Source organism: Salvelinus fontinalis, chromosome 22 (genome assembly GCF_029448725.1).
Source record: "Salvelinus fontinalis isolate EN_2023a chromosome 22, ASM2944872v1, whole genome shotgun sequence".
Taxonomy (NCBI): Eukaryota; Metazoa; Chordata; class Actinopteri; order Salmoniformes; family Salmonidae; genus Salvelinus; species Salvelinus fontinalis.
Genome location: NC_074686.1, coordinates 25,619,971 through 25,641,247, shown reverse-complemented (window position 1 = coordinate 25,641,247; position 21,277 = coordinate 25,619,971). Strand labels below are relative to the sequence as shown.

At 44.8% G+C, this 21,277-nt stretch overlaps 1 protein-coding gene across 9 annotated transcripts in view; it reads right to left on the bottom strand.

Annotated features, from left to right (window-relative positions):
* The window catches only part of LOC129820106 (adenylate cyclase type 2-like), a 98,177-nt gene that overhangs the window by 56,377 nt on the left and 20,523 nt on the right, over nt 1-21,277 (bottom strand). For 8 of the 9 annotated variants that reach the window (XR_008754153.1, XM_055876981.1, XM_055876976.1 and 5 more), the window contains one exon: nt 8,510-8,671. The exons of the other annotated variant lie outside the window; for it this stretch is intronic. Coding sequence is in view for 7 of the 8 variants with exons in the window: in XM_055876981.1 (XP_055732956.1) it covers nt 8,510-8,671 (162 nt within the window). In the remaining variant the exon portion in view is untranslated. The remainder of the gene's footprint in view (nt 1-8,509; nt 8,672-21,277) is intronic. 9 annotated transcript variants of the gene reach the window in all.

Below are 21,277 nucleotides of genomic sequence, written 5' to 3'. Positions count from 1 at the left end.
TTAATAGCCGCATACAAACATGGTCTCTTTTTTGCTTTCTTAAGTAGGGCAGCTCCAAAATGCAAGTGTTTCAGCCTAGCTCAGTGCTTTCTGTGGTGGTTGGAGGGGCAGCCAGCAGAAAACACGGAGCGTAGGTGTTGGTAATGTTCTCTAGCTGCGCCGTGATTGGCTCAGTGTTCTGTCACTCATGGGGACACTACGTCGCCGCAAAATCTACGGGTAGAGCTAGAAAATTCAAGCCCCTTGGGTGCTGCCGTGAACTTACATTAGAAGAGCCCATCCAAGAAGGCTCAAGGTCATTGGGCACAGATGAAATGATGTCAAATCACGTTATATCTACCGTAGCTTTGATTGGACTGATCATGTCAACATCATACGACCCAGCGTCGTCCGGGTTCGGGGAGGGTTCAGCCGTCCGGGATCGTCTCATCGTGCTCTAGCGACTCCTTGTGGTGGGCCGGACACCTGCAAGCTGACTCCGGTTGACAGTTTGACAGTGTTACCTCTGAGACATTGGTGCGGCTGGCTTCCTGGTTAAGCGAGCAAGAAGCAGTGCAGCTTGGCTCTCAAATTTTGGCAAGTCCGTAGGGTGTTGGAGCGATGAGACAAAATCGTAACTACTAATTGGATATCACAAAAAAGGGGGTAATGCCATGGGATAGGAAAGTTTGAATACATTGGCCATGCTATCAATCCAGCATGACTTCTGCTAAGTTCAAAACAACTGGAAACTCAGAACTGGAAAATCTCAGACTTCAGTGAGTTCAAGACAACTGGGAACTCGGATAAAACTAGGTCTGACTGGGAAAATACGGATTTTTTTGTTGTTGCGGTCATCCAACTGAATTCTAAATTGGGATTCCGGGCCTCTTTCTGGAACCCACAAGAAGGACCGCCGCGCCACCTTCCTGTTCAAGTGAGCACAGCGCAATAAAGTGAGTCCAAAAATGGATTGTATGCTGCTACATAAATGATGTAAAATGCAACGGAGATATGTATACCGTAGCCAAGAAAATAATACTAAGTGTATGTTGTGTAGTAAGCTGTTAGTAGCCCATGTGTCTCACCCAAATAATTTGTAATGCTTAGTGCTGTGTTGTGTAGTGGCTTTGCTGGCATGCATCCACCCAGACAAATGTGTTTGCCCCACTAAGATTTATATGCTATTTTCCCAAGATAGTCAGAACACATCATGAAATACATTAAGACATTTATTATGATCATCAGACAAATTATTGTCATCACTGAAAAACGATGTGACAACATAATTTACTTGAAGATTTCTGACATTGTTGTTTTTTTGCTTAAGGGCCATTATTGCTGGCTAGAATAGCTAGGCCATACTTAGAGAGAAATGGCAAAGACGTGTTCTGATTGGTCCATCTGTATTTGTGCAGGCTTGTGATTGGATTGCATATATAAGCTTGAAGCGCCAAGTTCAAATGGGTTTATGCAGATAGAACTTTCTAGTTTTTACATAAAATGTACTTTTTCAGAAATCTCCACAGACATACGAAGAAACATCTAAAGATCTGTTATATGTGACTAACTCATTTCTGACTAAAATGTCAGAGAGAACTTTATAGTCACAAGGTCACAATTTGTAGTTGAACAAGACATTACATGTATACATTTTTTTACTTGACTTGAGACTTGACTTGAAGAAACTTGTGACTGGACTCAACTTTCTCTTAGAATGCACGACTTGGACTTGATTCGAGAATTGACCCGTTCTACTTCTGAGTCGACTTGATACTCGGACGTTATGACTTGAAACTAGCTTGTGACTTGAATATTAGTGACTTGGTCTCACCTCTGGCAATCACAGTGGCATCACGCATCACAGAGACCCCCTAACTGGGCCTCATACAGACATGATGAAACTTCACAATGGTCAGCTGGTGAAAAAGCAGGGGTATAGAAGAAGACAGATGCTATTGGAGACTTGAATCAAATACTGAAAGAGTCACCTGTGAATGACTCAATCAAGAGAAAAACATCTCCTCCCTCTCTCATCTCCTCCCTCTCTCTAACACACACGAAGATGAGACTCATAAAGATATGGTCAGTGTCTGACGCCAGTGCAGATGAAGTCTCCTATATTCTAATCACTCAATGTCCATCTATACAACTCAATAACACATTATTGCCCTATAAACCTGCCCTAGTACACACATCTTGTTCATTTAGTTCCCCACTAGGTCAACATCAGGCTCATCAAAGACCTGTAAATAAATAGACACAGGTCTTTAGAAGACCAGGCAATAAGTATGTTTATTACATTTACGTTTATTTACAGATACCTCGAAAGGGTTTTTCCAGTAAACCATGGTGTGTGTGTGTGTGTGTGTATGTGTATGGGTGTGTGTGTGTGTGTGTGTGTATGCAGGCACACAAACATGCACCCTTCAAAGTCTGTCACACGCTTGGCAGGCATGTACTTGCTCACACACACACACACACGCACGCACGCACACACGCACAGACAAACACATACACGTTTATTTACCTGAGAGGGATTGAGACTGGCTGTGGCTGTGTGTGTGTGTGTGTACCTGTGTGTGCATGTGCACTTGTCTGCCTACCTGCACGCACACGTATGTGACAGACTTTGTGAGCAACATCCTAGCCTTTTATTTCTGTGTAGGCACTAATATTGTTAGCTTAGACCAGCAGCACAGATATAATGACGCACTAAGGCCTGCTGTAGCTCCACTGACCTATCTAGCTTCTGTAGAGCAGGTTATTGTGATCAGTTCATTTATTCCTAGGCTGCATCCCAGATGGCAGCCTATCCCCAATGTTGTGCAGTACTTTTGACCAGGGCCCTTAGAGAATAGGGTGCTATTTGGGACAGAGGCTCAGCCTCTAGCCCCAGCTTCAGTCAGTCTTTATAGGACAGTTCATTTAGACTGAGAGCTCTACTCTGGTAATGAAGAGTGTACTGAGGACACACACAGAGTAGAGGGAGACAGAGAAAAAGAGAGAGCGAGAGAGAAGAGAGAGAGAGAGAGAGAGAGAGAGAGAGAGAGAGAGAGAGAGAGAGAGAGAGAGAGAGAGAGAGAAAGAGAGAGAGAGAGAGAGACCAGGCAAAGCTGATAGGCTCATAAAAAGGAGCTTGGTCTTAAGTTAGGGTTAGCAGTGTGGTTAAGGTTAGGGATAGGTTTAAAATCAGATTTTATGACTTTACGGCTGTTCCAGCTAGAGACCAATCTGCAGAGCTGCCTCCAGTACATGAGTCATCTCAATAAATGCCAATGTGCTGGATAGAATGGGTCTCAATGAGTCACACACACACTCAGCTATTGCAGCTCTGTTCGAGGGCACTCTGTAAAGGCATGAGTCATCATCCGGTGCTCAAACTGACTTACCATTAGGCAGAAGAGGCAATTGCCTCAGGCCTCACATCATCAAGGGGCCTCATGAGCTGATCATAAAAAGTAAATACACAAATATACATATATAATAAATAAATAATAATACAATAATTTCTTCAATTGAGCCCCCCCCCATGTTCCCCTTGAGGCATAATAAATAATAATAACAATTTTTAAATCCCCACCAAAATCCGTCTGTTTAAGCTAGATATATATTTTTTGCATGGTCTGCGTCACAATTCCACTTGAGGTGAAAGGCGGTTGAGCTATGCCGTGTTTGTCAGACCAGGAGACATCCTGAAAATCGGTCTTCTCACGACAACGCCTATGCGTCCGAGCGGTTTGGGCTACATGCTAATTTGAATGGAAAGATGAGACTCTCATGCCCACGATGGGGTTTTTCTGTTTTGCTCTACGACCCCCACAAGTGTCACGGGACTCGTCTGAAGGTAAACCGGTACATGGGCCGAAAAATGTATGTGTAACGTCCTGACCAGAGTTCTTATGTGTTTTGCTTGTTTAGTGTTGGTCAGGACGTGAGCTGGGTGGGAATTCTATGTTGTGTGTCTAGTTCGTCTGTTTCTGTGTTCAGCCTAATATGGTTCTCAATCAGAGACAGCTGTCAATCGTTGTCCCTGATTGAAAATCATATATAGGTGGCTTGTTTTGTGTTGGGGATTGTGGGTGGTTGTTTCCTGTGTCAGTGTTTGTGCCACACAGGACTGTGACGGTTAGTTTGTTTGTTATTTTGTATAGTGTCTATGTCTAACGTTAGTAGCTTGTGTATTGCACTTTCGTTTGTAGCTTCACGGTCGTTTGTTGTTTTGTATTAGTTTGTCAGTATCTTGTCTTTGTGTTAATTAAATTCATGGAAAATTACCACGCTGCACATTGGTCCTCAGATCCTTCTCGCCTCTCCTCGTCTGAGGAGGAGGACGACTTAGACTGCCGTTACAGTATGGAAGTGAATAGGGCATTTCCATGTAAAAAAGGTATATAGGTAATTCCACAGTAAAAAAAATCTTGAGCTTTCTTATATCTCAGATATAGGACAGACACTTCAAAAACGACTTCCTTTTGATAAAATGTTTGACTATCTGTTTTTCCACGTGTGAATTTGTTATTCAATACGTTTCTGTGTGGCTAATAGCAGTAAGGCAAAATTCAGTGTTTCATCAAATATTTTTAAATGTAACGTTCGTCTGGTGGTGTATTAACGGACCAAGGCGCAGCGGGTGATGAATACATACTGACTTTATTACAAACAGACGAAACACTGACAAAACTCTAGAACAAAGTACAAAACAATAAACAAAGTCAACAGACCTGAAACAAACGAACTTACATAAAGACGAAGGACGCAAGAACAGGAACAGACTACCTTAAACGAACGGACAAACGAAACAGTCCCATGTGGAATACACTGACACAGGAACAATCACCCACAAACAAACAGTGAGAACAACCTACCTTAATATGACTCGCAATCAGAGGAAACGCCAAACACCTGCCTCTAATTGAGAGCCATACCAGGCAACCCATTAACCCAACATAGAAAACGCAGAACATAGACTACCCACCCAAACTCACGCCCTGACCAATTAAACACATACCCAACAACAGAAAACAGGTCAGGAACGTGACAGAACCCCCCCCTCAAGGTGCGAACTCCGGGCGCACCCCTAAAACTCAAGGGGAGGGTCTGGGTCGGCATCTGTCCGCGGTGGCGGCTCCGGCGGTGGACGAGGACACCACTCCACCACTGTCTTTGTCCACCTCCTTAGCGTCCCTTGAGTGGCGACCCTCGCCCCCGACCATGGTCCAGGAACCTTCACCAACGCCCCTCTACAATAGAGGAGACAACTCAGGACAGAGAGGTAGTTCAGGTCAAAGAGGTAGCTCAGGACAGAGAGGTAGCTCAGGACAGAGAGGTAGCTTAGGACAGAGGGACAACTCCGGACTAGTGGCAGCTCCGGACTGAGTGGCAGCTCCGGACTGAGTGGCAGCTCCGGACTGTAGGGCAGCTCCTGACTGTAGGGCAGCTCCTGACTGTAGGGCAGCTCATGACTGTAGGGCAGCTCAGGACTGTAGAGCAGCTCGTGACTGTAGGGCAGCTCATGACTGTAGGGCAGCTCTGGCAGCTCCTGACTGGCTGGCGGTTCTGGCAGCTCCTGACTGGCTGGCGGCTCTGGCAGCTCCTGACTGGCTGGCGGCTCTGGCAGCTCCTGACTGGCTGGCGGCTCTGGCAGCTCCTGACTGGCTGGCGGCTCTGGCAGCTCCTGACTGGCTGGCGGCTCTGGCAGCTCCTGACTGACGGACGGCTCTAGCGGCTCCTGACTGACGGACGGCTCTAATGGCTCGGGACAGACGGGCGGCTCTAATGGCTCGTGGCAGACGGATGGCTCAGAAGGCGCTGGGCAGACGGATGGCTAAGAAGGCGCTGGGCAGACGGATGGCTCAGAAGGCGCTGGGCAGACGGATGGCTCAGACGGCGCTGGGCAGACAGATGGCTCAGACGGCGCTGGGCAGACAGATGGCTCAGACGGCGCTGGGCAGACAGATGTCTCAGACGGCGCTGGGCAGACAGATGGCTCAGACGGCCCTGGGCAGACAGATGGCTCAGACGGTGCTGGGCAGACAGATGGCTCAGACGGTGCTGGGCAGACAGCCGACTCTGACCTGCTGAGGCCCACAGTAGGCCTGGTGCGTGGTGCCGGAACTGGTGGTACCGGACTGGAGACACGTACCTCAAGGCTAGTGCGGGGAGCAGGAACAGGGCACACTGGACTCTCGATGCGCACTATAGGCCTGGTGCGTGGTACCGGAACTGGAGGTACCGGGCTGAGGGCACGCACCTCAGGGCGAGTGCGGGGAGCAGGAACAGGGCACACTGGACTCTCGATGCGCACTATAGGCCTGGTGCGTGGTACCGGAACTGGAGGTACCGGGCTGAGGGCACGCACCTCAGGGCGAGTGCGGGGAGCAGGAACAGGGCACACTGGACTCTCGATGCGCACTATAGGCCTGGTGCGTGGTACCGGAACTGGAGGTACCGGGCTGAGGGCACGCACCTCAGGGCGAGTGCGGGGAGAAGGAACAGTGCGTACAGGGCTCTGGAGACGCACAGGAGGCTTGATGCGTGGTGCCGAAACTGGAGGCACTGAGCTTGAGACACGCACCACAGGGAGAGTGCGTGGAGGAGGAACAGGGCTCTGGAGACGCACTGGAAGCCTGGTGCGTGGTGTAGGCACTGGTGGTACTGAGCTGGGGCGGGAAGGTGGCGCCGGATATACCGGACCGTGTAGGCGTACTGGCTCCCTTGAGCACTGAGCCTGCCCAACCTTACCTGGTTGTATGCTCCCCGTCGCCTGACCAGTGCGGGGAGGTGGAATAACCCGCACCGGGCTATGTAGGCGAACCGGGGACACCATGCGTAAGGCTGGTGCCATGTAAGCCGGCCCAAGGAGACGTACTGGTGGCCAGATATGTAGAGCCGGCTTCATGGCACTTGGCTCAATGCTCAATCTAGCCCTACCAGTGCGGGGAGGTGGAATAACCCGCACCGGGCTATGCACATGTACAGGAGACACCGTGCGCTCTACTGCGTAACACGGTGTCTGCCCGTACTCCCGCTCTCCACGGTTAGCCTGGGAAGTGGGCGCAGGTCTCCTACCTGCCCTAGACCCACTACCTCTTAGCCCTCCCCCCAAGACATTTTTGGGTTGTACTTGCGGGCTTTTCGGGCTTCCGTGCTAAACTCGCCCCCTCATAACACCGGTTCCTCTCTCCGGTTTCCTCCGCTCTCCGAGCTGCCTCCAGCTGTTCCCATGGGCGGCGATTCACTTCAACTTTAGCCCATGTTCCTTTTCCTTCCATGATTTCCTCCCAAGATGAGAAATCCTGCTTCGTGCGCTGTCCGTTAACCCGCTGCTTGATCCGGGTTTGGTGGGTGATTCTGTAACGTTTGTCTGGTGGTGTATTAACGGACCAAGGCGCAGCGGGTGATGAATACATACTGACTTTATTACAAACAGATGAAACACTGACAAAACACTAGAACAAACTACAAAACAATAAACGAAGGCAACAGACCTGAAACAAACGAACTTACATAAAGATGAAGGACGCAAGAACAGGAACAGACAACCTTAAACGAACGGACAAACGAAACAGTCCCATGTGGAATACACTGACACAGGAACAATCACCCACAAACAAACAGTGAGAACAACCTACCTTAATATGACTCGCAATCAGAGGAAACGCTAAACACCTGCCTCTAATTGAGAGCCATACCAGGCAACCCATTAACCCAACATAGAAAACACATAACATAGACTACCCACCCAAACTCACGCCCTGACCAATTAAACACATACCCAACAACAGAAAACAGGTCAGGTATGTGACATTAAATATATTTTTGGGGGATTTCTACAAGGGTCCTACAATTCTAAGTCAAATAGCTAAATGATCCTTGGTATGACCATGTTAAAACAATTCCATATGATAGCTTAGTAGAAGCCCAGCCCTGGGCCCTTAGACTCTAGGGGGATAGAATAAGCATTTCTTTAGTAAGAAAAGAATGCTGCTGATAATACTGCTATCGTTGTCACGGCAGAGGCAGTGGGCATGTACTGTATGTGTAGCCCATGTATCTGATGCTGGCATGTCATACTATTTTTGGCCAGACAGCATAAGATACATGGGCTACATATATCAAGACAGAGGGGAGCTGTTTCGCTCTCTCGGATGCTTTCTCCAGTGAGATAGTTTCAGCCACTTGCGAATTGAAGGAGAGTTAGCGGTTGCACAGTGCTCTGTTCAGATGCTGTAATGATTTTGGATGAATGCGTGAAGGTAGCCTACTTTTTGAAGTGATTTGTTTGACAATCAGATGAAAACTTCATGACTGCTTGTGTTCATGACACATTAAAAGGTAATACATTTTTACAGTTAAATGTCTTTAATTTAAATCCCATGCCTGGGGGCTCCAAATAATGAAGTCCGCCCCTGGGTGCTCAAACAGACAGATCAGAATGTGTGTGTGTGTGTGTGTACTCATCCATCACTTTGCATCTCTGCATGTGTGTATGTGTTTAACAAATGTGTGTGTGTGTGTGTTCTCTTACCTGCCACACCAGTGGTTCAAAGGCCTCTGCAGTAGACGCCAGACACACACTGAGTGTGATTGTGTGTGATAAACATGTGATGATGCTGGCTATGACTGCTCCTCTCATGGAGAACGGCAGCATGGTGTAAACCACAAACACTATGAACAGGAAGAAGGAGACCTGGGAGAAAGGAAGACACAGGATATCACAGGGGGACACTTTAACATGTTACACCACAAACAGTGTGAACAGGAAGAATGAGATCCGGGAGAGAGGATGACGTAGGATGTTACAGAGGGAAACTTTAACATGTTACACCACAAGGGATTTGCGGGGAATAATAATAAAGGTATACTCTTTAAAAAAGTATGTATGTCTATGCAGGTATGTGTATGTATATATGTGTATATGTATGCATACGTGAATGGATATATATATTTACCCCCCAAAAATATGGGGGATTGGAAATGATGCAGACAATTACATTGGAAGCAACATTCTTTCCGCAATATTAAGCTGATCCACCACCCCCAAAAAAATAAAAATAAAAAAAATAAAAAAATACATGTTACACCACAAAAACTATGAACAGGAAGAAGGAGACCTAAGAGAGAGGAGGATACAGAATATTACAGGGGGACACTTTAACATGTAACATCACAAAAAGTAGGAAGTCATAGGGAGATTCTCAATTGGGGAAAAGTTTGTCCTCTCCGTGACTCCTCAGTCCTCCTCTCCTCCGTGACCCAGAAAGTGAAAAGTGGTTGAGTGGTCAGGCAGTGTCAATTCGTTAGTAGGCAAACAAAGGAGTCTGCTCCCCTCCTCGATTATCTACTTCGGCAGAGGATGCACAAGATTATCGTCACGGTGTCCACGGTCATTATATCCGCCACACCCTCTTTGAATCAGCTGTTGTTTTCTTGAAGGAGAAAAGCATACACACATTTTAAAATGATATGCGTCTTGTCCTTTTAGCATTAAAATATCTTGCTAAATTAGTTTTTATCACTTTACACATTTATTGTGGGATTCCACCCCTTTAAACATCCTTTGCCTGATGGAGAAGGAGGGTCTCATTTCATACAAGCGTATTTGTTTCCTCTTCTCGCCTCTGCTCCTCGATTACCTTTGACCTGTTTCAAAGTGGAGAGGAGAGGACGGAGGAGAGCAAAACAAATTGAGATTCTCCCATTGAATAATACAGGGAGACAATTTAACATTGTTGGATTCAGGGTAAACTTTGAATATTGAGATATTAAAGACATGAAGGATCAGACGCAGAGTATATAAAGGGTTGAGATCTGTAGAGAGACAGAGAGGCTGTGGAATGTGCTGGGTGGACAGGAGAGAGTCACGGGAGTGCGATAGGTGATACGAGAGGACATCTGGGGATTAGGCGAAGGAGGGGTTGAGGTCAGGAGGTCAGGAGGTCAGGAGGTCAGGTCAGATGCCCTGAAGGGAGAAATAAAGGTTTATTATCCTGTTACTCCCTTCCTGTCGAACCATAAGATGTAAGGATTGGAGAGAAGGAGGGGTGTCTAAAGTGGAGTATATATACTTGTAGTGGTGAGAACATGTTTTTGGCAGAATTACAGCTGTAACGACCCTTTGGGAAGAATTAAACTTGGTTAAGCTTCTCTAGTGTCTGTGAGTTATTTACTCTGAAAAATTAGAACCTAACAACTTGTTACACGATGACAACCTGGGAGAGAGGAAGTCACAGAATGTTACAAGCAGTCACTTCTGTCACTGCTCTGTTCCACCAGGCATCAGCATAAACTTTTCTGTGACTCATAGAAGTTTGGTCTACTGCATGAATCCTGACTAGGGTTGCAAAATTCCAGCAATTTTCCCAAAATACCCAGGTTTTCAAAAAATCCTGGTTGTATGATTCCAGATTTCCTGCGTATTTCTTTCTGATTCCGGGAATCTTCCAACTGGAATTTTTTTAAACCTGGGAATTTTGGAAAAGTGTCCAGAATTGTGCAACCCTAATTATGACTAAGTGTGTGCATTAGCCTACCGAGCTAAAGCCTTACATAGAAACTACACCGGCCACATTGTGAGCGAGAGCATTGCAAAATAAATGTACACACACAGTGTCGTGAAAAAGTATGTTCCCCCTTTCTGATTTTCTATTTCTTTTTAATATTTTTGACACTGAATGTTATCAGATCTTCAATCAAAACCGTCAGACATAACGGGACCCATCTCGTCCAAAACTGTTATTCAATCATTGTTTCAATCAGTAATTGTCTTTTTTTGCCAACAATCTACACAAACCGATAGAGTAGTATTAAGGCCAAGTAAAGAGGGAAATAAATTGCGAAGTGTGGTGGTACTTGGATTTATTTGATATTTTTGCACAATAGTACTTTAAAAAATGAAAAATAATTAGAGAATAAAGTGGCAACATTTTAAGAATAAAGCAGCAATAAACTCCAAATTACATTTTGAGAATAAAGTAAATAATTTAAGAATAAAGTCACAGTTATATTTCAAGATTAAAGTAGGGGATTTGGTTAACTGCATGTCTCCCTGGCTCCCTGTTGCTGTGCATGCCACCACTGGACACTATTAAGATGTAGTGCCTGGCCTTAATAAACTGAAAGTTCTGTCAGTCACCACACTATTTTGTTGATGTAGCCTAATTGTAGGCGTAAAATATTATGAGGTTATTCACCTCCAACAGTGGTCACCAACATTTCCATCACGATCGGCTGGTCGATCTCCAAGGTATTCCTAGTCAATCACCAAACATTTCTGTAAAAAAACTATGATAAAGCCTTGCGTTCCTATTTTTTATTTGTTTCATTCTGTTTGAAGTAGGTGCACTTGATTCAGCAGCCATAGCGCCGGGAAGGCAAATTGTTCCCATTTTGAATAATTTTATGTGTCTGAAGGTACAACACCGGCTACCCGGCAGGCCCAGGGAGCAAATGAAGTCCACCTACCTCTGGCCAACCAGATAGCTCAGATCACCGTGTCTGCAGTTTCCTCAATCTATAGATTGTAAAAAGAAGCCTCAAATGCCCAGAAAAATTGATACTGTGAGATTACGAATACAGTAAAAGGCTTCTGTTTTTATGTGTAAGTTCATGTTTAAGTTGTTATTCAGCACCTTTATAAGCCATATAAGCTTTATAAGCCACCAGCACTGCAGCTGCAATGAATGAGTATTGCGAAGTGTTCCGATAAACTTGCATTGTTATTGTTAGCGGCTTGTGTATTTTTTTAATATCAAGGAATATTCCACTTTCTCTGGTCGTAGGAGTAACAATATTAATTTGTTGCATGAGGAAGAAATAGTTCAGTGCGACTTGAGTTTCGCCATTAGCTGGAACAGTCTTTTCTCAGCAGAGGGAAGGCTGACCATCAGATGCAGGCCATCAGTCCAGTAAAAAAATCTACATAGTATATATAATATATATACAGTACATGTAACCAACTTCATATAGCCACGCAGAAGAAAGGCACACGGACACCCACACTTCAGGTTGACTTGGTTTTTATTGCAGTAAAAGATATCAAACAGTGATGACAGGCATTGACAGGACGGTCACAGCCACACTTTCACTGCTCTCAGAATATCTCTCTCAGACTGAAGAGCAGGCATACAAACTTTCCAAATAGGGGAGAACCCACTAGTTTTTCTTTCAAGGAAAATAATAAAAAAAATGTACGTCTGAAGACCTCTCGTATTGCCAACCTTAATACAATGGCAGCAAATATTCTTATGAATTCAGCAACACATAATGAAAGGAAACTTTATTTTTATCACCCCTGTTCCTGAAGTGAATGGTTTCACCCACTACTCTCCCGCGAACTGAGGCGTTCTTTGATATCTACATTGCACGCAGCGCGAGCAAGGTTGATGGAAACTCTACATTTTGACTTTGTCACACTCACTCCTGTAGAATTCCATCAACCCATACAAACCTTAAAGACACATTACTAGGGCGGGCACTTTAAACCTGTTAAAGAAATACCTGAAGGGTAAACCTTAGCCATCCATAGGACTGTAGAAAACATTGTACAAAGTAATAACGTGTCTTTTACACATCACCGTCACCCTTTCTTTCCATAATCTAAAGTGTCACGTGGACTCAACACTGAATACACATAGGCAACTAAATACTCCACATCACGGATATCCTTGACTTTCAATAGGACATTTAAGAGTGTTGCTATGGTCTTTGACATGTAAGCCTCTAACAAGCATTTTCATGGCTTCAACGAGTCTCTTTACTAGTCTAACAACCATTCTGTACCCTGTACGTGGCACACTACCCTTCCCTAAAGGATTCGTAGAGCTTTGTGAATCGACTGTATTGTGGGACTTGTCCTTAACACTGTCTTTTAAGCAGATAGTCTGCTGATTTGGGCCTGCTCACTTGAGCCAATTTGACTGACCCTGGTACAATTCCGGGTGGGCAATTTGCTTGTTTGAACATGATCACTTGGGGCAAAGTCACTGACCCTTATACTGCTCTTGGAAAGCGTTTCTATCTCATCAGCAAAGGGTTGCAAGCTATCATCCTCAGAGTGGGAATGGTCTCCTTCTGGGACTGTCACTATTCTTCGGAAATTCGAAATGCTCCATGTGACCGGAGTCACTTCTTCTAGATTTCTGCTCACTTTCAGCATCTCCTATAGGGAACAGTTGTATCCTCTTCAGGCTCTCCAATCGGAAGAAAGTTCACAGGAAGAAGTTGCGGTGTACAACCTTGCTCTTGTCTGTGGAAGTGTTGACTACTCTGTAGATGTGCATATCTGGGTTTCTTCAGCTGATGACATAGATGGTAGATTCCCACACATCTGCCAATTTCCGTTTGCTCCTTTCTTTCTTGTTGGCTAACAGAACTTTGTCACCAACCTCCAGGGTGCATCCTCTCACCTTCTTGTCATATTCTCTTGCCTTCTTCGTCTGTGCCTTTGATGTGTTCTTCTGTGTGACACGCACTGCCTTCTGAAGATCTCTTTGAAAGGAGTCTACAAATTCACTGTAACCAAAAACAGTCACGTCTCTCAGAACCGGTAGCTGTGGGGTCCGCCCAAACATTAAGTAAAAAGGGCGAACCCGGTCGTCTCATCTATGGTACAGTTACATGCAAACGTGAGAGTTTGTATCATCTGAGGCCATTTCTCTTTCGTCCGTGGAGGCAAGGCTTGAATCATATTCCCCAAAGTGTGATTAAATATTTTTGTTTGCCCATTTCACATTGGGTGATATGAAGTTGTGTGAGATTTCTTCACTCCTGCCAAGTCCATTAGCTCTGATATCAGCTTGCTTTCAAAGTTGTCCCCTTGGTTGTTTAAAACTGTAAATACAGAGAAACTTGTTTTGCTGTCTGAGTTGTACAAGGGAAGGAGTGAGCTGCTTTGGTAAAATGGTCTGTTACTATTAGAATTGCAATACTCTATCCATCCTTTCCTTCAGCCAACCAGAAATCGATGCAGAACAACTCTAGTGGTGCACTTGTCTTAATTGATTCAAGAGGAGCTCTTGCCTCAAGTCTTCTTGCTCACAACACAGCATAGTCTTTCACCTGTTGATCCATACCAACCTAAAATAACTTCTGTCTGATGGGGTGTAAGGTTCTTGCTTGGCCTTGGTGTGCAGCATCATCATGTGTTCCCTTCAACACATCCGCCTTCAGGGAAAAAGGTATAATGAACTGATATCTTTTCTTCCCGATTTTGTCCTTTGATTTCCTGTACGGTATTCCATCCTTGTTTTCCAACTTCTCCCAATGTTTCAAAAGTTTCTCCACATCCACTGTTTCATGTTCTCTTTCACGATGTGATGGTCTCTGTTTTCTTTCTACATAATAGGTAGCACGAGGCAATGTCTCATCTGCTTGCTGCTTCTCTTTGAGATCTCCTAGTGAAAAAGTGGGGAGCGGATGTTGGGATAGCTGCATCAGAGGGACAGTGCACATGGATATGATCCCCTGTCGGTCTAAGCTGTTGTCTAGGAGTGCCTTCACTTCATCACCAGAGACTTCAGCAGACTCTACACCTTGATTGGACCCTGTCATGCCACTGTCTGGTGGGCCTTGGTAATTCACAGACAGCCGGAGCGTCTCTTGCACGTTCTCTGCTGTGACATGTTGAGTGGTACCATCCCTGACAAACGGTACACGGCTGAGTAAGTCGGCGGGTATGTTCTGTGGCCCAGATATGTATTTCAGATCAGTCATACGGAGTTAGCTTCGCCACCAACCTCTGCTCACAGGCATCAAGTTTAGGCTTTGTCAGTATGTGAATGGGTTATTATCTGTCAGGCCAGTAAACTGGGCATCATTTAGTCAGTGACAACATTTTTCACACAAGAAACTCTAGACGATGGGCTGGATATCTTGCTTGGGATTTGTTGAGGGATTTACTAGCAAACACAATGGGTCCACTTTTACTCTCGACCTCTGGAACCTGGCTCAGAACAGCGCCTAGGTTGTCAATTGAAGCATTAGACAAAGTATGAAGGGTTTACTAAAGTCTGGGTGCGCTAAAACTACTGCGTTCATCACAGCTGCTTTTAACTTCAGGTGTCAGCCTGTGGGATGGCCTACTCTGAGTCTGGCTATTTTTATATTTCTGTTTGCTTTTCTGTCCCGCTGTTAAACAGTACAGTGGCTTTGATAAAGTGGGCGTAATAGTTCATCATTCTGAGAAATGACTGGACCCTCTTCAGTCCACGGGTTTCATCTTTCTCCATGAGGATGTCATCTCACTGATGGCCATCCCTTTCCCCTCGTCAGTCTGGATCCCTTTTTGAGATGTCACATGGCCCAAGAATTTCATAAAACGCAGAAGGAAGTGCCACTTATTTGGGGCAAGCTTCAAATTGTTGTTTGAGAGTCTACTGAAAACCAGCTCCAACTGTTCCAGTGCTTCTTGTTGACTTTTAAGAAAGACTAGTAAATCATCTAGATAGCACAAAAGGGAGAGATAGTTCTGGTCTCCAAAGATTGACATCATCATCCTGGCAAACATAACTGGGCTGTTGCAGAGGCCCTGAGCCATTCTGTTATATTCGAAAAGGCCAACTGGTGTGGTAACAACTGTATATTTATGATCCTCTTCCTGTATGGGAATATTGTAAAATCCAGATGTCAGATCCATTGTGCTGAAAAGGCAGTTTACGCCTAATGACGGCAGTGCATCGGCTTGATTCGGTAGGGGATAAGCATCCTTCTCAGTTCTCGCATTGAGGCATCAGAAATATGTACAGATTCTGAGTTCACCATTTGGTTTCCAGACAAGAACAAGAGGGGATGCCCACTCACTATTCGATTTCCTGAGGATGTCACATTCTTCCATTTCCTCCAAGGTTTGTTTCAGTTTTTGGAAGTCACATGGTGGCACTCTGTGGCAAGGAAGTCTGAAAGGCCTCTCATCGTTCAGTCTTATTTTTATGCACAAGTCTCTTGCTTCGCTCTATTCTAGTTTCCCTCCGGAAAATATGCTGTGATATTTCATAACCAAGTCTGCCATCTTGTTTTTCCATTCATCTGATACTTCCAGGAGGCAATGTCTTATTTTTCTATTGTATTATTGACTGTATGTTCGTTTTACTTCATGTGTAACTCTGTTGTAGAGAGTGGGCGGCAGGGTAGCCTAGTGGTTAGAGCGTTGGGCTAGTAACCGAAAGGCTGCAAGTTCAAATCCCCGAGCTGACAAGGTACAAATCTGTCGTTCTGCCCCTGAACAAGGCAGTTAACCCACTGTTCCTAGGCCGTCATTGAAAATAAGAGTTTGTTCTTAACTGACTTGCCTAGTTAAATAAAAAAATAAAAAAAAGGTTAAATGTAAGTCGCTCTGGATAAGAGCGTCAGCGAAATGACGTAAATGTTGTTGTATGTGTTGAACTGCTTAGCTTTATCTTGGCCAGGTCACAATTGTAAATGAGAACTTGTTCTCAACTAGCCTACCTGGTTAAATAAAGGTGAAATAAATCAAATAAAAAAAGTCAGATGCATTTCTTTCAACACATCAGGATATGTGCGTTCTGTTCAGTTGTGGTTCCAATGATTTTCTGTGCGACATATTGTTCATCATAACATTGTCCACAGCAGCTGCTGTTTAACTCCAGGTCTTCTAATGCTATACAGGAGTATACTGTACATCTGCCAGTTTTGCATTGTGCTTCAGTGTAACCGGGCAATCTTGGAGATTAACCACCTTCATTGGGATCCATTTGTCACGCCAGAGTGGGCATACAGTACGACCCACTAACAAACTCCTCTGTGCTCCACGGTACGTTGTGGGCTCTACAATAACAGGACTGTCAATGGAAAAGGGCCCTTTTCCTTTCAGCCTACCCCAGACTAATTGTTCATGTTTTGGGGATAGTGTCACACACCGGTTGAGAACAACAGTGGCAACTTTTTTTTCAGCCATTTTACTTCGTTGCCAGCGGTCAACATTTGCCAGTATGCTTAGAAGTGCATCTGATTCATCAGAAAGGCCATTGGCTAGTTGTGATATTGTTTTCCAATATCCCTCTGTACTTTTCAATAGATGGAGGACATGTTTCAGTACATTTTATTGTTATATCAGAATCACCGTCATAATCATTGGCCTGTACAGAGAATTAAGTCAAAACCACAGGTCAAAATCCCCATCTCCTTCCATGGCTTTGGAAAGGGCCGATGTAGCAAGCTAGCTACTGCAGGACATCAACACAAGCATACCAGAAACACACAAGTTTTTCTGAAAATGACATTTCGCTTAGGATGTCATTTGATTGGTGTGGAGCCAAATCCAAATTGGCCCCCCTTGAGGGGAATTGAACTGCTCAAATGCTTGTTGGCATCAATCAATCAAATGCTACGGTAGCAACATGTCATACTATTTTGGTCCAGGTAGCATCAGATACATGGGCTACACATACTGAGAAAGAGAGGCCCTGTTTCCCTTGCTCGGATGAATTTTCTGGTGAAATTCAGCCACTTGCAAATTGACGGAAAATTATGAAAACACAGAGACTAAAGACAAATTATTATTATTATACACTAATCAAAAAAATAAAGGGAACACTTAAACAACACAATGTAACTCCAAGTCAATCACACTTCTGTGAAATCAAACTGTCCACTTAGGAAGCAACACTGATTGACAATAAATTTCACATGCTGTTGTGCAAATGGAATAGACAAAAGGTGGAAATTATAGGCAGTTAGCAAGCCACCCCCAAAAAAGAAGTGATTCTGCAAGTGGTGACCACAGACCACTTCTCAGTTCCTATGCTTCCTGGCTGATGTTTTGGTCACTTTTGAATGCTGGTGGTGCTCTCACTCTAGTGGTAGCATGAGACGGAGTCTACAACCCACACAAGTGGCTCAGGTAGTGCAGTTCATCCAGGATGGCACATCAATGCGAGCCGTGGCAAAAAGGTTTGCTGTGTCTGTCAGCGTAGTGTCCAGAGCATGGAGGCGCTACCAGGAGACAGGCCAGTACATCAGGAGACGTGGAGGAGGCCGTAGGAGGGCAACAACCCAGCAGCAGGACCGCTACCTCCGCCTTTGTGCAAGGAGGAGCAATGCCAGAGCCCTGCAAAATGACCTCCAGCAGGCTACAAATGTGCTTGTGTCAGCATATGGTCTCACAAGGGGTCTGAGGATCTCATCTCGGTACCTATTGGCAGTCAGGCTACCTCTGGCGAAAACATGGAGGGCTGTGTGGCCCCACAAAGAAATGCCACCCCACACCATGACTGACCCATCGCCAAACCGGTCATGCTGGAGGATGTTGCAGGCAGCAGAACGTTCTCCACGGCGTCTCCAGACTCTGTCACGTCTGTCACATGTGCTCATGTGCTCAGTGTGAACCTGCTTTCATCTGTGAAGAGCACAGGGCGCCACTGGCGAATTTGCCAATCTTGGTGTTCTCTGGCAAATGCCAAACGTCCTGCACAGTGTTGGGCTGTAAGCACAACCCCCACCTGTGGACGTCGGGCCCTCATACCACCCTCATGGAGTCTGTTTCTGACCGTTTGAGCAGACACATGCACATTTGTGGCCTGCTGGAGGTCATTTTGCAGGGCTCTGGCAGTGCACCTCCTTGCACAAAGGCGGAGGTAGCGGTCCTGCTGCTGGGTTGTTACCCTCCTACGGCCTCCTCCACGTCTCCGGATGTACTGGCCTGTCTCCTGGTAGCGCCTTCATGCTCTGGACACTACGCTGACAGACACAGCAAACCTTTTTGCCACGGCTCGCATTGATGTGCCATCCTGGTTGAACTGCACTACCTGAGCCACTTGTGTGGGTTGTAGACTCCGTCTCATGCTACCACTAGAGTGAGAGCACCGCCAGCATTCAAAAGTGACCAAAACATCAGCCAGGAAGCATAGGAACTGAGAAGTGGTCTGTGGTCACCACCTGCAGAATCACTCCTTTTTTGGGGGTGGCTTGCTAACTGCCTATAATTTCCACCTTTTGTCTATTCCATTTGCACAACAGCATGTGAAATTTATTGTCAATCAGTGTTGCTTCCTAAGTGGACAGTTTGATTTCACAGAAGTGTGATTGACTTGGAGTTACATTGTGTTGTTTAAGTGTTCCCTTTATTTTTTTGAGCAGTGTATATAAACACCACCGGTCAAAAGTTTTAGAACACTCATTCAAGTTTTTTTTTCATTCCAGGTAACTACCTCATGAAGCTGGTTGAGAGAATGCCAAGAGTGTGCAAAGCTGTCATCAAGGTAAAGGGTGGCTATTTGAAGAATCTCAAATATAACATATTTGTTTAACACTTTTTTGGTTACTACATGATTCCATATGTGTTATTTCATAGTTTTGATGTCTTCACTATTATTCTACAATGTAGAAAATAGTAAAAATAAAGAACAACCCTTGACTGAGTAGGTGTTCTAAAACTTTTGACCGGTAGTGTATACATATTTTTTTATATTTGGGGAAGCTTAGCTTCCCTTGGCATCCATGAATACACGCCACTTGTAAAATAACAACCCAATGTTAATCTCCCAGGACAAATTAGCTAGCAATAGCAAGATAGCTAAATGTCCACGAATGTTTCATGTGTGTTTGACATGTCCCCAAATGAATATAGTTGTTTCACAGTTGGTTTTTATATTTTAACCTGTGTGTGATGATCGTATCTAGTGTGGATAGACAAGATTAACATGCGTGCGATAGCGCACATGGACTCACGCATGTGCGTGGCCGGTGTAGTCAGCATGTTAGGCAAGTCTACTCATCATACAACAGTTGTATTGTGAACCTTTAGCAGCACAGAGCTGTTAAAACCAGCACAAATCCCATCACGTGTTATAGTTATAGCAATACTGATATACCAGGATCAGATCAGGAAAGGAGGAGCTGGACGCAGGAAGTAAACAAAACAGATAGGGGGCTCATGGCTCAGAGCGTATCACAACCTGTGACCCTGACTCCCCGCAGCACCACGGACAACAACCAACAGTGGCGTCTGACAGGGACCGGAAGGAGGAAGTGGAACAGGAAGTCAACAGAAGGTCAGGATTAGGGTTCAGGAGGACAAAAGGAAAGACAGAGAGATCACAGAGACTGACTACTGGAGGGAGAGAGAAGTTGTTGAAAGAGAGATATTGAGTAGAGAGAGGGGTTGACAGTGACACTATCTAGTCCAGCTATTTTCCAACACAGATGCAATTCTTACCACCGACCCACCAACTCTGACCTCCAACCCAATCATAAAAGAAAAACAAAAAGCTTAGTTGCTGCTAGCACATCATTTCTGCTAATTTTTTCATACACTTTATTTGCTGAAGTCAAACGTTAGATGGCCTACTTTTCCAACAGCTTATATAGTGTGAGACTTGGGGGGTAGAAATGCTAAAAAAAGAAAGAAAAATAAATGTTTTCTCATTGCTGACTACCAAAATGTTTGAAGAGACATGCTGACTGGGCGGGGTGCATATATTCATGAGCTCGCCTTGACTGACAGCTGTTTGGCCTATGGCCAAGAAACTTGAATGCAGTGAGCAGTGTTCCAATAAAATCATCTCAAGCAAATTTGGTGAAACACAAAGCAACTCAAACAACGTTGAAATTGCATATTTTTTATACAGCTCCCGTTTTTCCTGTCTCTTGTGATGTGGTTCACAGCAGCACTGACGGATGTGTTGACATGACAACTGCATCAGAGTTTTGAGCGACCCTTCCGCGCCTTTTGTTCCATGCTGCCTGAAGACCTAGCTAGCCAGTAACTTGTTAACACCAGATAGAGATAAAAGTGGAGACATAAGTACAGTATCTTTGCCATAGATGAATAGTGTAAACTTTCTATTATAATTGCTGACACCCTACAGTCAAATTGTGGCACCAGTAGAGTAGCTATCTAGTTATATAAACCACGCCCCTCCGGAAACATGCATTTTCCAATGTTGGTTACAAGGCGGTACATATTTAAATTAGCTAAGATAATATCATGTTACCATTGGTGTATTAATAAAATGACAGATTGGGTGATGTCACCCCTTAATAATCCCACCTCCTGTCTTCCAAGTGTTTGACATTGGAGAGGGGACAAGTAACTTTATCAATGTAGAAGCAACAGTCATTTTTCATAAGTTGGTCTTCATACATTGATTTGGTTTCATCCAAATATCATCCAATTTCATGAAAAACATGATTTTGACTGTTGACCTTTAAAATAGAGACACTTCTCTCCTGAGTTTTCCAGGAGCCAATTTCTGTGCGTGAGGTCTGGAAAGAGTTAAGTTGGAACAGGGGGAATTGATATACCCTTCTACTCCTTCTACCTTCCTTATCTCGCTTTCTC